Here is a 16,973-nt window from a genome sequence, read left to right on the forward strand (position 1 = left end):
GTCTCTCGGAACGGAACAAGTTCCGGCGGGTGCTTCACCCGCGACGAGTATCATCGGGGTAACGAAATCGAAAGGGGAGTCCGCAAAGGAAATATTCGGATAAAGGGGATCCGGCGAGCTGCATCCTCCCGCAGCGAGTATTTTAATTAGGCCAGGCTTTTGAGATAGCCGATATACGGGAGGGCGTCGAACGGCCGTGGGAGGCGGCGCCGCGCAATCAAGGCTCGCAGAAAACTGGATTAGCGGCCGTTCCCCTCTATCCCTCTCTCTCTCTCCCGCCCGTTTTTATCGCGACGCTTATCAGCCGATAAGTCCGTGAACAGGGACGTCCCATTTGCCCGGCGTGCGGATCCTTTTCGCAGGCAGCTCCTATTATCGGCGAACAACGCTGCCTCGACGTTGTCCGCGCGAACGATGACACGGCCACTTTGTGTCAGCCATTCTGAAATAAAGTTCGACCCGCGCGCCCTACGCTCGCTGCGAGCTTCGTTTAGCCGCCGCCATTCCGGACGGAGAAGTTACCGATCCTCTTTCGAACACGGCCAAATGGATGGAATTATTTTCCCAGCTATTATCACCGAGAGAAAGTTAATTTCCCCGCTACGCGATATCGCGAAAACGTAAAGCCAACGACTTGCCCCGGGGAAGCTTTCGCCCGAAACTAAAAACGAGAGAGGCACGTATGCAGGGGCGGAGAGAAAGAGAAAGAGAGAGAGAGAGAGAGAAGAGAGAGCTACGATCCCGGCGAGATCGCGGTGACGTCCAAGCGGGTACGAATTTTTTCCGGCGGTTTCGTTGGCAGGATGCGGGGCGGCGGATCAGAAGTCGGCCAGAGAGGCCCGAGAGGGAGACAAAAACGCATCGGGTCCGGTGTCACCGGGTGACGGATGGGCCAGTAAGCCCGTCCAAGGTCTATCTGGTCCCCACGAATCCTCGTTGTTGCGCACCGCGGCGCGTTTACCCCGGTAAACTCGGCGATCGCGATCGCGAGTTCCCTCGTCTGCGTTCCCGACGCGGACGAGGCCACTGCGACCCATCGTACGATCGAACCTCCAGGAAGAAACAAATTCAACAGATCGGCTCGCGAACGCCTCTTCCCCCAAGCTAGATTTACCCACCGACCTGTACCCCACGCGTAATTGATTAAATAATCCTCGGCTGGACAACCTCGACGAAACGTTCAGACGCGTTCATCGAATCGGACGCGCACCCCGTCCGTCTCGCCCAGACCATCTGTCGGCCGTTCCAATTATATCCGACAAAAATACACGGCCGTATCAGCTCGAGCGAGCAAATTGATCTATCCGAGGCGATTCAGCTACCACGCAAGGAACGCGACACTCTATAACTCAGCCGGGCCGTTCCGAGAGTAACACGTGTCAACCGTGTTCCGTCCGGTTCCCTGCTTTTTAAACGGCGAACGACGTCCGACGACCCAACAGAGGACGCGTCCGCGGCCAGCAGCCGCTTCCCAGATGGACCGCGGCGTTTCAGCCAGGCGCGGGACGATTGCCGGCAGTAGCCGCCTCCGTTTTTGCCACCGGCCAGGAGAATTCTAGACGAACGCGCGACCAGAACGGGGACACGGGAGCGGAGGCAACGAGAAACTCGCGGACAACCGACCGACCGGATCAAATACCCGTAGACGTACCCGCGAGGCGCGGGATTTCTTCCATCTCGCGTCCTATCGAATTTCGAATCCCCCTTTCCGCTCGCGCTTCTGCTCCGCGTCTCGTTCCACCGGTCGGGTTTAACGAGACGCGCGCCACGAATTTACGGAATCGCCCACCGAATGGAGAACCGGGGGTTTCCGGTTTGACGGCGCTCGACAGTTACATATTTTACTTAGATAGAACTGTTTGTCATCGCGATCACTCACGATGAGTCCCACTCTAACGACGTTCGTGCGGTACTTTTATTTCTCATCTCGACCACTTCCCTCTCCTTCCTCTACCGGCCCCGTTGCTCTGTGAGTCCGTTGGACGTTTAATTGGATGGATCGAAGAGACATCGACCGACGAAACGACCGCGGCGCGTAACAATGGAGGCCCACCCAACTTTTTGCGCCGTGGTCCCTCCGCTCATGGTTACGGTGCGACGCACTCGCGCTCCTCCGTATGGAGGTACCTCCGGATCGGGTACGATTCAACGCGAAACAAGCGATCTCGCGTGAAAGCGGACCGATCGGAAGATAAACATCTCTCTCTCTCTGGATACTTTTAACTATGGTCCATCTATTTTTACCTGAACGTCGAGGAGGAGCGAGGAAGCGGAGAGAACTCACAGCTGGTATCCAAAAGATTTCGATGAAACTTTGGAAGAACATAACTCACGCGCAGTTTTAATGGTACAAATCGACTTCTTCGAATGATAAATTTCACGTCGCGTTCTTTTCTTACATTGTTCTGAACAGCGACGCAGCGTGGGATAGGTGAGGATCGGGGTGACTTTTTCCTATCGGACCATGTGTTATCTCGTCGAGGCTGCACGCGCCGGGAGGCTGATTATTTTATGGACGCATCACGAGATCCAATCTTTGCTCTATCACCATCGAGACGATGCGACAGAGGCAGACGCAACGTGTCCCTCTTCTCGCTGATACAGGGCGAGCCCAGGCTTAAGACCCTCTCTCGCTTGCTCGCGGTAGACCAGACCGACCGGGTTTACAGCTTTTCAATATCTAATCGAGCGAACAAATTATGCCGGCCCGTGTAGCATGGCGCATCGGTGACGCGGAATGATGGATCGTTCGCGCGACCCTACCGTATCCATTGCTACGCTCCGTGCACCCGATAATGTTCCAGGGGGGGAACTTTTACTTTCCGCGGGAAATTTCAATCACTGCTTGTGCCTGGCACGCGTGTAAATTACCAGAGAAAAAGAAGAGAAATGCGAAGAGAGACTTCCGGGTTTCGTATCGTCGCCACGACGCTACTTCTCGCCATCGCTTGAACGGCAGACTCGCGAGGAAAACACGATCCCCGATACCCATTCGGGGAACGATCGACCCAATAAAATAGCGGGCAAAGAAATCGACGTATCCCAGTGACTCGAAATGAATTCGAAGCACCGATCCGTTTCAGCGAGGCAACATCAAAGGATCTGGCGCACGGCGGGGTGAGGCGAGACAACGAACGTCCGAATCAGATACCCAGCCTGAGTTTCGATACTTTCGATAGCCAAGTTAGCGGCGGGCAGACGTTTAAGATCGCGGCGGTATCGCGGAACGGAGAGTGGTTCGATATTTACCGTGAACCGAGTCCCGTATCGAGGATTACGAAAATTGCCCGTGAACGATATCGTAAAGGGCCGAAAGGGAGCGGGGTGGAGGCAGCCCCCGCTATTAATATTACGAGACCCTGTTTCGACGAACGTGCCTTAGGATAGCTCGAAACGATCGAGGCCCCTCTTATCTGGCCGTTTCGCCCTCCGCCGTGGTTCGCCGAGGCTCGCAAGCCGCATCCTTAAGGATTCAACGGGTACACGGCTTATCTCGGCCAGAGGAGAAGCTATGGTGGCTATAGGAGAAAATGAGATTCGTATAACCGCGGATCGGGACGCGTCTATGCATAGCGGATAGAGGCCTCTCGTAGTCATCTCGATGATTCTTCGAGATGTACGACGCAGATTAACCCCGGTTGCCACGGTTCGATCGCGTTGCTCCCCGCGATTCTTCCCAGTTGATCTACTTCTTTCGAGCATTTTTTCTTCCCTTTTTCTCTCTCTCTCTCTCCTCTTGGCTTGTTTCTGCCGTTCCTCCCGTGTTTGTTTCAAATCCCCCGGCCCGATATCGCGCGAGGTGATACGTACACGGTGATTTATATGGAAAAGACCGGTGAACGGCCGCTGGATCCGAGCCAAATTCGTTCGTTTTTGCGCCGACTTTATGAACGTGTCACGCGGCCCCGGTTCCCGATGATGCTGTTAGCAGTGGAAACTAATTTCGCCCGGCGATGCGAACTTTAATCTGCATTCGATTAAGCCTGAGCCGGACCCTCGAATGCTCCCGATCAATTACCGTTTCTTCGTTTTTTCGTTCCGCGCGGAACTTCGACGGAAATCAAAAACTTTTCGACCCCCATCAATCCCGCGCGAAAGGGTGAGAGGACCTCGAAGGGATTAAGGCGCGAGAGTTTCCCATGAAAGCGGTTACCAGGGAAGGCGAGCGAGTCGGCTGCTGGCGGGGGATATAATAAAGCGGGCCACACTTTTACTCTTAACGCAGCGCAATTTCGCGTCTCTCGTAAACGTCGGCCCTAATAAGAAATACAACGAGCGGCCCGTGGAAAGCTGGCTGAGAGCGCGAACGGGCAGTACTCTTTCTCCCCCGACGAGGCTTATCTAGCGTACCGAAACGTACGGACGGCGGATCGCGTGCTTCGCGGTCACTTTTCGACGTCCCCCAGCTGCCGTGCGATCGCAATTTTCGAATCAATTAAGAGGAACGTCCACCGTGGCGAGCCGAGCCGAGTAGACTAAGGAGGTGCCACCGATCTGATAGTGGCAGCTGGAGAAAAGGGGGGTATAGGCCTATACTCGGCCAGTCACGGTGGCCACTCGACCGCGTGTAACATTACGATAGTGATTTATATCTGTACGGACGAAAGAGGCGTCGGTAATGCACTCGGAAGCTGCGAACCGAGCAACGACCGTACGATCCAGTCGCTCTCGAACGCCCGTCCACACCCCTTGTCTCGTTGCTCTAATTATAATTTATTAGACTCCTTAGCCGTCAGCCCCGCGGTCCGACCAGGCGGCAGTCGTAATAAGCGACGCGATAATGACTAATGACTAGTAACGGCCGCGCGAAAACGGCGTGATTTATTTCCGGTACCAGCAGTTGTTGCATTGTAAAGCTGAACGGGGTAGCCGTGGCGCGAGCGCCCGCACAGGGGGTGGAAACGGAGCGGCCGCGGAGGGAAACCGGTGTAATATCCATCGAACGATAATTAATTATCGGGCTGCCTGTCGATAAAAACTGCGCGCCGCCCTTTGAATTCAAATGAACGCGTCTCGACGCGGAGAGTTAGGTTTCACTGCTTCGTACTAGACACTACAATATGCACCCCCCCCCCTGGATGCCGCAATGTTTCACCCGCGCCTGTTCCGCGGATCCGCGTGCTAATTGATGCGCCTGGCGAATTTCCATTTGCATCGTGACTCGATTACATTTTTGGGCTATCAAATTTTTGTGCTCGCGCGAAGGTGTATATAAGTACGCCGCTAGAATGAAACGGATACGACGTTGGACGGCGGAAGAGATCGCGGCGAGGAATAGAGTTGGACGTTCGAGCAGACGCGTGATAAAACATGAACGAGTACGCAGCTGTGGAAGTGCATTATTGAGCGAATCAAGCGGGGAACATAGACGCGGGCGAGGAAATACTGTTAGACATCGTCAAATATGGTATCTGCTACGCGCACGGGACGCAGTTAGACACGTTTTCTCCGAAGCGCACATCTGGGTGAGCACATTATCGAATACACATCAGCCAGGGAACCGTGGTAGATATCGTCGAGCGTATATCCCAGGGAACACCGCGCGACGTACAACATTGCGCGACACGTCTACGGGGAAGAAGAAAAACCGTCCGCTTAAGCGTCTGTCTAATGGGGGAACATTTCACTCGCGAATCGCTACCGGCTACGAAAACACACGGAGCCTCTTTTTAACCGAAGCGAGTGACTTTTACAGCGAGAGACCGACGAAGAGGTATGCGTAAAGTTTCTTAGGGACAATACGAGAACGATTCGAATGCGAAATCTCCAACTTTTACCCGAGGCGCGCGTGAAGCAAATCCAAGGAGGAAGTGGAAGTGGCACGCGTCTAGAAGCAGCGAGCGCGCAAAAACCAAACGGCGTTTCGCGAAGGGTGGAGCGAGGGAAAAAGAGGCGGGAGGGTGGAAGTTAGGCTCGTGCAGATTTCGTCGCGGGGTACAGCGAGAGAATCATTAGGAGGGCGAGTCGAAAGAACGGCGCCGATGGAGGCTTCCAGCAGCCTGTATCGCTTTACCCTTCGTCGTCTCCACTCGGTTTTAATTAAATTCCCGGAGTGGCGCGGTGGCTCGCGCCCTTTTTTCTTTTACCCACCCTACCTCGCCATCCTCTCCGTCTCTCCTCACTGTCGCCGTTTCTTTCTACAGTGTTCACGCGCGCGGTCAGATCACTTGAGCGGTGCGAGCGCGGTTCCACGCTCGCACGCACGCACAGCGAGGCACAGCCACGCACACGCGGCGGCGTTACTAATTGACGGATGAATTAATTAGCGGGAATGATCGATCGTGCTCGACCGCCCACCGGTCGGATTTATTTTCCGCGGGTACCACGCGGACTGGTATCGCCCGGCCCACGGAAACTGAGATCGAGATCGACGCGAGTGGGGTAGACATTCGCTCTCTGAGTTATGCTTCGATAATTAGTAGGTCGAGCGGAACACTGGCGAACTGGTTAGTCTAACAGGAACTGGAAGGTTATCTAACACGATAGGAATACAGTTACGAAACGCTGGTTACTCGGGGAACAAAAGAAGTAGCAGGGGACGGTCGGTGTGCCAAGCGATATACTAAATGGCACTTGCGAGGCTAATCTGACGCGCTGACAGACCACTTAGTGCCCGACGGTAGAACCCACTGTTAACGACGAGAACCGTGAGAGGCGGCGGAACAATGCCGGCATCCGGTGCGGTGATTCTTCTCCGAAACGGGAAAACAGTGTTCGATACCCTCGTCGCTCCCCTGCACTTAAGGGCCGTTCGAGGGCGGATGCGGCGAGGGCCTCGCCGATCAATCGTACGATCGCGTGAGACACGTACCGAGGTAGTTTGGCACCGCATTAATTACCGGTCGCCAACAATGGCACAATAATTAACAATTACGCAGTTTGATAATTATATACCTGCTGGCTGAGTTATCGCCTGCCGTTTGCCGTGACCGGGCCCGGTGGTGTTTCGCGTGCTCACACACGCGTGCACACGCGATCACACCGGCGAACACCACCTGCAGGCCGAGCGTGGCGCGCATAGAAGGCAATAAATACACGCGGATCCGGCGGGCGAACGATCTAATTATGCCTGAACAATGCCCGCGTATCGGACGGGCCACGGGCTGAAAACCTGATAAACCAGATAAAATGCGAGTGATCGCGTCGCGTCGCGTCGCGTCGCGTCGGTTCACCGTCCACGGCCCGTTCACCACCCGGGTGTAATCGGGGAATTTTAAAACCGAGGATCGCGGCCCGCTCTAACTCCCATCCCCCCCATCGTACGCGCCGCGCCGCGCCGCGGCAACAGGGCCGCCATAGTGATTTATCTCCCCGCTTCGTAGGAGTCTCGGTTCTCGCGCGGGACGCGCGTTGAATCCGTCTTGATTTATAACGAGGCCGCGGCTCGCATCGATGCTTCATAATGCCTTGTAATTACCGACGGTTCGTCTAAAAAATTACGCTGTCCGAGATAAGGTTCCGGTCGGTTCACAGGCGACGAAACTTTTCGTCCCTAGGCGTCCTCTGATTAATGATTCGAGGGAGGCGCGCGCGATCGTCCTTGCGACGAGTCCTCCGCGGTTAATGCCGTCCTTCGATTACGGGCTTCGAGATTGCGCGCTATTTATTATTGCCGATTCGACGTTCACCGGTTTCCCCCTGGGTTCTGAGAACTAGGAAAATGTGCCTGCGAAACGTAAAGCTACAGCCCTCCGCGAGAGCACGCGACATACACCGGAAAGCTTTACCGGTGACGGCTTTTTAACTTTAGACCGTGACAGTCGCAAATCTCTGATTGCTTATCTCAGTTTCCTTTTCACACAAGGGCGCCTAACGACCTTAGAACTCCTTCAAATAAAATTCACCAACTCCGCTCGCCATCTTCGCCTTTTTTCTTTACCTTGGCTTTCGTCCAGCAGTAAATTCGTTCGTGTAACGAGGCTCGCGTAACACGCGAACGTATTACACACCGCGAGCCTATTTACGCGACGAGTGTCTGCTTCCTATTCACGATGTAAATACACGAGCTGGGGGGGCGCGAGGGTAGGGAAGGATACTTTCTATCGTGGTTATCATAAATTTGCATTAGGCGGTCGTCGCTGAGACGCGGCACGGGAATTTCATAGGCGACGTTAAATCAGCAATTTCGCGACGCCGCCGATGGAAATGAAGCATCGTTAAAAGCGAAACTGTACACGTTCTCGCAACGGAAACGTGATCCAAGAGTAACCAAGACGTAGCGGCACTCCGCGTTTCAACGCTCGAAACAAAATTATTAGTGGTCGTGGAAAAATTCTACGCTACGTCTAAAGCATCGTCACCTTCGCAGAAAACGGGGGCCTCGCGATGGGTATCGTAGTTGAATTAAGACGGCGGCCACCGCCGGCATCAAAATGTCTCCCCTCGAACCACGCGGTGGCCCGGTTCTCCCGGCGCATGTTTTATTTATCGAATGCATCGGTGGCCGATGCGACGCGCCGCGAAACGGCGGCAATGTGCCGCGCCGCGTCACGACGAAGACTGAGAAAGGTGGTACGTACACGGCCGTGATTTATGGATGCAACACCTGACGGCATTTTGTTCGCTTTTGCATCAACGTTGTTACGTTGGCAGCCAGTTCCGCCCTTTTTTGCCCCCCTCGCGGCCCATTAGTAATGCCTCGGTCATTACGAGGCCCCAGTCGATTTCCCGTGGCTAATAAATCCCGATGAAATTTCCATCCTCGCCTCTCTGTCTCGCCGACTCTTCCTGCGGAAGCGGGACCGTCCCGAGTCCCCTTTCCGGGGTGGAATCAACGCTTCGACCGACTCCTCTTAACTAACAGAAACGAGCCGACTATCCATCGTGGGGGATAAAAATTTTGGCGCGGCTAATGTTCGATTATTCATACGAGATCCGTTCCAGATAGAGTGGGAATCCTGAGAAACGATTGCACGAGTTTCACCGCTCGAGTCGGCGATATTTCTTTTTAAAAGTAAATTAATCCTTCGCTCCTACGATGAACTGAAAGGAGGCGGGAAGAAAAACGAATAGCAGCCGCGAGTAATTTAATCACGTAATTACAGTTTGTACGAACGCCACTTTTAATCCCGTCCCTTGGCCAACACCGTTATCGAACGGCAAATAAAGAATCCGGCCGGGGCTAGGAAGTCGCCGTCAAATATTTAATCCTGCCACCAATCGCTACCCCCCACAGTCCACGATCAATATTATCTTAAATACGATTATCCGCGATGGATTTTCATCTCCTCGTGGAGAGAACGAAATTCTTATCCTCGATCGGAGAAGAATCGACGAGCACGCTATAATTGGTTAACGGATGACGATCGATCCGTGGCGAACGATCAATGTTTCAAGGACCCATGGGATCCCTGCGCGTTCGATGCAAGGAAACCATCCCCTATGTGAATTTCACGAGAGCTTTACCTTTCACCGAATCGACGGACAAAGCCGTGCAAAAAGAGATCAGCAACGTTCGGCTGGGACAATCCTACAATAGGACCGCGCGCGATCGGACCGTTAAAATAATTCACGATCCGAGCGATTAATCCCTGTTCCGTGCGGTCACGCGCGGTACGCAACTTCGTTGCGCGGGACAAACGGGCTCGAATCGATACGCGTTTCAATTTAACATCGGATTAAGCGACGGAGTTGTTTTTCATACGTCCAGCCGCCCCCGTTTCGCGATCGAAACGATCGCAACGGAGGGAGGCATTGTCGAGCCATCGTGGCCCTGCTGCGAACAGCCGTTCTCCATTCGCAGTAATTTTCTACGGATGGACTTTCGAGTCGCGCGATGGGAATTTCGCGGCAGCCGGGAAATCCGTCAACGATCACCGTCGCCGGTGTTCGTCGACGTAACGAGAAACGGCCGCGCGAAGCCCGGATGCCGGCGATGAATTATTATAAAAGCGTGTCGAACGCGTCGGAAAAGCGGCCGCGTGCATCCTTCCGCGGGCGTACCGGGATCGACGAACGGCGGACGCTGAATGGACCCGGAAATTGATTTTATTCGCACCGATCGGTGGACGCGACGCGCCAGCCACCGTCAAACAGTTCCGGCCCGTTCGCTCGAAATATCAATTTTCATAATAAATGTGTCCATAAATTTGCCGTGGATAAATATGGGAATAAACGCGGCGAGCGCTAGCGGCGATGCTTAGAGCCCGGTATGTTGGTGATATAGAGGGACCGCTGCGGATGATTTATCGCGCGGCTAAGTAAATTCATGGCAACGCCTGTTGAGGAACGAACCGACCGACGATGTTTCCTTTCGTCGACGGGCCAATTTGCCACGAGCTCTCCAATCCTTTCTGCCGTACGCGGGTCGCGCACGTTTTTCCCGCTCTATAGAGATTCTATTCGCCAGGATCGCCCTCCCCGTTCATCCTAATTTCCACCGGATTAATTCGATCCGGGCTAGATATATCCGTGACTAATGCACTTAAGCGGTCAGCATTCGAGCCCTGGCTAATTTGTTCGACGTCGACCGGTTCTACTGATTGCACCGCGAGTAGCTCTACGGCCCTCGATCCAATTTCTACTCGAGAAATCAATCCTAACATTCATCCGGCAGAGAGGAGTAGGTACCGGGACTTATTACCCTCTTATTCACCCACGAAGAATCGCAAACGAGGCACCGTCATCGCAACGCTTTCAATTACCAGACAAACGAGTCTTTTGTCTTTTCGCCTATATTTCAATGGGAAGGAAGGGGCGCGTAGGATGAAACCACGCGCCTCCATCATCCGGACACCTCACGATCGCGATAAATCAACGCGCAACCTAATTAACCGACGGCCCGGCCCATAATGGGGGCTTCATTACCAGCGAGCACGCTAATTACGCGAATCTACGACTGACACTGGCTGAACGTAAGTTTACGCGGCCGTTTCACGGGGGACGCGATTTCGCGTTACACTGTCTTTGACTGCTGATCGTCCCCGCTGAATCCCCCAATTAGTCTGCCCGTCTACGGTGAGCCCCGCGCCGCAATCAACCGGTCCCGCTCGAACGCGAGACTTCATTTAATAATTCGACTCGTAATAAATTTTATCCCCCCTACGGCCCGTCGCGAATTAACTAATTGCGAGCACGAGCGGATAAAGCCGTTTCGTTTTACCATTTAAGCGGTGAGACGCGAGAGAGCTGCGCGTTTTCAAGGAGATCGCAGCCGAGACAAACTCTGTCGCCTCTCGTCGAAAAAAGCGGCGGAGACCAGCGACAACTGGGCATACCGCGTACCGGAAACCGCGACAACCTAATCACCGCCGCGGAATTGACAAATAACGCGAAGCTTCACGGTGTCCCGATCGATTTCCCAGCGTGCACCGGTAAACTCGAGTGATTTCCAGCGCGACGTCGCGCGGGGAATATTCAACGGTGCCCGCGGCGTAAAATTGCCGGTTTGTCAAACACTTTTTTCCGCGACCCGTGTCGCTCGCGCCTCCCCGTTTACAGGCTGCGTCCGCCATTCTTTTATCAAGCGGGCAATTCTGCTTGCCCGCGTGACTTGCCAACGCGATACAGCCGGGGACGACAAATGGAAGAAGTTGTATGAAGAAAGTTAAGCGAACGAGAGAAGACGGCGGCGTTACCTTTCGACCGAGGGTAGGAGAGCGCGTTCGATTTCCACGCGGCGCGAGATTGGAAAATAGTAGGCGGCGAGGAAAGCGTTTCCGCGGGACAACGTCCCGTCGATTAATATGATAAAACGCGAACGGCGCACGCGATACGCGAACGTTAATTGCTCGTCCGTTCAGCTGCGGCCGCATTGTGATTACGTTGATTATAAAACACGGCGTAATTTTGCCACCGTAATTACGCGGCCTTTATATTCCGATCTGGGGAAACAACCGGACGTCACCGCGAAATTTACTCGGTAATTGCCGTATACCACTGTTGGTAATCGGCTGTTTCCATTTTCTTTCCAATCCGGACGGGGAATTAGTAGACGCGCGTGTACGCTTTGTTACGCGAAACCACCTAGAACGTGTTAATCCCACGAACGATCTCGACGCTCGATACCTTTCGTCGCGGTCGAAGCTACCCGCGAGCTCTTCGCGGTGAACTTAACTTCGACCGAGGGCAAGCGAAGCGGCTGAATTTTCGGTCGGCTACCCCCGTCTGGAGGTGAGCGAATATTTAATTAAAACAGACGAGTTGTTGCCCGGCAAAAAGAAAGGGCGGACGGAGCCGTGGATGTTCGAGGGAGATCTCTCTCTCCCGCTGGTCCCTCGCCCGAAGGATTCGAATGTACAGGGAAGACGAGCGCGCTGTGATACCCGATGATTTGATAGTTAAGAAACTTTCGAAAAGTTGCAGCTCCTTGAGAGCGGGCCGCTGCTGGTTACGGTTAAAGAGCGCGTCCGGGGCCTTCTGTTTTCGAGCGGCTGGCTGGCTCGCTCGTTGAAAAGAAAAGTTTACCTGTCCGTGATTAAAGGGGATGAAACTTATCTCCGTGATCTACGCACTCGGGCAAGTTATCTCGGAGCAACGTCGGGGCAAACTTGGCCCCGACGATAATGAGATTTCGAATCAAACGGGGGAATCTCTTTTATCTAGCACGGAGAATTTCTTCCGCGGAATAATGTGCGACAGGCGCTGTACAACGCGAGACCGTGCGTGAAGATGCGCGTCGAAAGGTGTTAAGAGACCACACCCCCGGGAAAGGGGCTAATTTCAGCGACGCCAAGACTTCTGAGGCGAGACTTTCCGCCTTTCCGTTCCGGTGTGTTCGCGTTACGCGACAGACGAAATTATCGCGAACGTTGCCGTTCGTATACCTCTCGGATACGCTAATTGGCGGCGGGACGATGATGTAAGAGCGGCTCTTAAACCGGCGGTTGCTCGAAATACAGGATGTAACTGCTCGAGGTGTTGGGTTCTAGAACTCGTCACGTTCAGACGCAGTAGGAACGAACGAGCGCGTTCCACTTACACCGACTACGAATCCGATTACGAAGCGTTGTGACACCCAGAGGAATGGGGTTGCCGCGGATGGAAGAATTCGTTCCCGCATCGGGTCCGCTTAGATCAGACAAGCGCGCGCTTGTGCTCCGGCACGAGGAACTCGTCGAATAGGAGAATAATGTGGAACGGACAAGAGTTGGTCGAGTACGAACGGGGAAGGAAACGCTTTCGTAAAATCCCAGAGAAGGGGTGGCGAGCGTCGAATACGGTTCCCAGTTACGCGACTTAATTTCAATTTCCAAGCCGCGGCTGGGCTTTCCGCGGGATTACGCGGGAAACTCTCTCGACGCTGTAACCCAAATATTTATTGCCGTGTAAAAGTTCCGAAAGGTCGCGTCGCTCTAAAACAGCCCGTTCTCCGAGAGCAGCTAGAACCGGGGGTGCGTACCCTCCTCGCGTTCGACCGTAATCCCCGCGGATTAAATTCAACGCGTAAAAACGTGAGACCGACCGCGGAAACGTAAACAGGCGTTCTCCACCGCGTAATTACATTCTTGTCCGGCCGCGAGCCTTATTTTCGTGAACGTTCTTACCCAACACGGGACGGTGGCCGAAAATTGCGGCATTACGAGACCGAACGAACGTGCCCCAGCGGGACTGACTCGTCCCAAATGACCAGTTAATTGAAGACGCGAACGAGTTAACCGCGGCGTTTTAATTGAAAAAGGCTTAATCGATCGGCGATCTTCGCGCGGCTTTAATTACAGATAACGTTGAATAATTATTCAATCTATAGGGGGCATAAACAATAGAACAGGGAAAGGTGAACGGCGCGATGAATAATGGGTCGCGTGTTCCGGGGTGTGCGGCTTTAGAATCGCCATAAAACCTAATCAATGAAGGAGCGGGTCCCCGAGTTGACGACACGGAAAGGGGAGCAAATTAACTTTTCCGTTCATAATTTACACGGGCTTGAACAGGGCTCGATTAATGCGCAGCATTAAATCAATTGCGCTAATGCGCGCCGCTGCATAAATACGTAAAGCTCGTTAAAAACAAAAATTAATGCCCACCGGTAGCCTCGGGGGCGGCGCGGACTGCGAAATTCCCGCGTTTCACGGGCTCTCGCGATCGTTAAGTACGGCCGGCTAACGAAATTATCGCCGCCGGTCGGCCGCCGTCGAAATCGAAATTAACATCAAAGAGAGGAGGGCGGACAGGGGGTGGTGGGCCACGCGCCGTTGCCGCCCGAGCGTATCGATCCTCGCCGCTTTTCCGGCGCGCCGCTCTGCCAAAAATCGACGAACGATTCCGTCCGATTTCACCGGTGGATTACACTCGATCGAGTGCGAATCGACGATTCCCGCGTCTGAACGTTACTCGATCGGGCGTCACAGAGGGAAATCGATATCTCTTTTTGCACGATCGCTTAGCTACGAAACTTAGCCGTGCACCTAGATGTTTAACAAGCGCGCGAGTCGCGATCGTTAAGTATCGACATCGAGCGGCTATTTTCCAGTACCTAACGCTCTGCAAACATAAACGCGCGGCAGTCACAGTGTTCGCCAGGTAAACTCGACGTGGGCGTGCGATCGGGCATTCGTTCGTTTTCGAAATAGCAGACCGACTCTAATTATAATTATATCAGATTCGATGAGTTCTGATTAATTCCATTACATATTCAAGAACCAAATTTATATTATCGGTAATCTCATGAATTTCTACTTGAGTAAATGAAACGTTCCGCGTCGCGCAAATGTAGACTCGAATTGCAAAGGGAATTTAAACTACAAATAATTCGAGCACGTGCACGTGGACCCTCGACCGTGTACAGTTCTGTTTTCGAAGAGCGGGGTATAGCGTTCTTTAAACAGATTGTGCAACGCGTATAAATCTGGACGGTGTTCGATCGGTTTCGCGCCGGCGAAAGCGCGTAAATTTCGGAAAAGGTATATCCAATTACCAGAACGATGCGTTTCATTGCGCTCGAAAAAAAGAGAAAAAGAAGGGGAAAAAGCGAAAAAACCATCGCAACAAAGTAACCGTCGGTGAAAGTAACGAGAAACGTCGATTTAACTGGTCCCAGCGCCGGTCGGTCAATTGAACCGTTCCTATTTTCGATGCATGGAACAGCTTGAAACTGTCCGCACACCGTTCCCGTAAATTGTCATCCGCGATTGTTCGTTCCTCCTACGTAAATCTATTACCGGGAACGCGAGGCCTTTGCGCCAGCCAGGTGCATCGTGATGCCTATCCCATAAAGTCCCATAAAGTGGAACCGTGTTCGATCAACGTTATGGGGCCTCGATTTATCGACCCTATACCCCACCGTTTCGCGATACCAATCGGCATTAATAATAGATCCGACTACGCCGCTTCTACCCGTGATCGTCCCGAGCAATGCAGATCGATGTTGAATAATAAAGATAGTTAAAACATTCGGGATCCGCGTGAAATTCTTCGAATTTCTCTCGAACATCGCAGCTAACAGTTGCCCGCTAGTTTCGCGTCGTCTTCTACTTAGTAATTGCTCGCTAGACTCACCGGAAGACAGCTTAGACCTCTGCAACAGCCATGTCTGCAACGCCAGCCGTTCCCTGTGCCTGCAGAAGAACTCCGGCCTGATCCCGTGCCTCTTGAGGAACTCGTCGCACTTTCTAAACGCGGCCAGAGCCTTCGCCGCCTCGACCTCGTCGATGTCCGCGAGAGCGTTCGGGCAGGAGCTCCGCCTCGAGGACGAGGAACGTTCCTCGTAGGTCTCGTCGGGCAGGAGCATACCCATTCCCGCCGGATAGGACCACCAGGACCACGACTCGACGATCCCCACTTCCTCTCGACAGCTGTCGTCGGTGTTCGCGCCGGTCTGGCAACTTCCAGCTCGCGGCACTCGTCCAAAGCACATATTAATCCAGGCCCTTTGCCTCAGAAAAGCGTTTCTAATCGGGCAGGAAACGGGTCTCGTGGCTGGCTCTCGCACTCGCTTCAACCCTCGTCGCTTTTCTTCCGGTGTTCACCCGGCGAACAGTTAATTTTCCGCGACACGACCGACGTTCCGCCCGGGCAGACTCACCCCTGGAGGAAAGGGGTGGCGTGGCGCTTAATGAGATTTCATCTCGATTAATAGGATTTCGTCGTGGAAACGGTCGCGGTCGTTCGAAACGCGAGCTTTCTCCCGCGAAATACCTCAGTGCTAAGCATCTTGGTTGATGGACCCGAATTCCTCCCTCTCTCTCTCTCTCTCTCTCTCTTTCTTCTTCTTTTTTTTTCTTTTCACGCCCAGAACGGCGGAAATAGCGACTCGCTCCTCGATTCCACCACGGCCGCTAATTGAATCGAACCCCCGGAGGATCGGTTTCCTGGCTGCGAAAGCATCCAACGCTGGCCCGGTTGATAGTCGACCCTCAAAGGTTTCCTCCAGGAGCCGTTCCACCGGTGGCTACGTGGCTCGAATTCGAAGACATCCGTCCTTAATCCCCGTGAAATCGATCGTCGCGTGCTGATCGATCGCTATCGGTACGGATCGCGTCGCAAACGCCGACGGCTTTCACCCGATACGACGGCTCGCGCCTCGGCTTTGCCCACCGATCGATGCTCTCGCTGTTGATTGTGTCCAGAAGCGACTTTCGAACGGTGCATCCGTGGTACACTGATATCGCTTACGCTTGACACACTTCCGCGCCATCGTTCTTCCGGGTGCGACGACAGGTTCACCGAGTGTCCTGGAAAATGGAGGACGTTGCGTATAAATGAGAGGATTCCTGTTGGATTTGCGAGCGGATTCGCCGCGATTTTACGACACTTTATATTAAATCGGTGATCGATGTTCTGGACGATATCGCCCTCGCCGCATTCGCATTCTGGCGAGTACCAATGAAATCCGATTGAAATATTGCCCCGTGACCAACATATTATCGAAGGAAAACAGATTCGCGAAGAAATACTATTTCATTAACGAGGTGTAGGCGGGAAAAAAAAAGTTTCGCGTTGGTAGCGGTTCACGGATGGACGTGGAATCGCTGGATCGTACGCGTATTTGAAATGCAACGCATAATCCTTCCATTCCAGTCATCGAGAGGGGACCT

General features: G+C 53.5%; 1 protein-coding gene across 2 annotated transcripts in view; it reads right to left on the reverse strand.

Moving 5' to 3' along the window:
• Dachs (unconventional myosin-IXb-like dachs) overlaps positions 1-15,860 on the reverse strand; it is a 44,023-nt gene extending 28,163 nt beyond the window's left edge. For both annotated transcript variants that reach the window (XM_076896154.1, XM_076896155.1), the window contains exon 1: positions 15,436-15,860. In XM_076896154.1, coding sequence (XP_076752269.1) covers positions 15,436-15,793 — 358 coding nt within the window. In that variant the 5' untranslated portion in view covers positions 15,794-15,860. The remainder of the gene's footprint in view (positions 1-15,435) is intronic.
• Positions 15,861-16,973: the final 1,113 nt, after the last annotated feature.

This window comes from Xylocopa sonorina, chromosome 6 (assembly GCF_050948175.1).
Source record: "Xylocopa sonorina isolate GNS202 chromosome 6, iyXylSono1_principal, whole genome shotgun sequence".
NCBI classification, from domain to species: domain Eukaryota; kingdom Metazoa; phylum Arthropoda; class Insecta; order Hymenoptera; family Apidae; genus Xylocopa; species Xylocopa sonorina.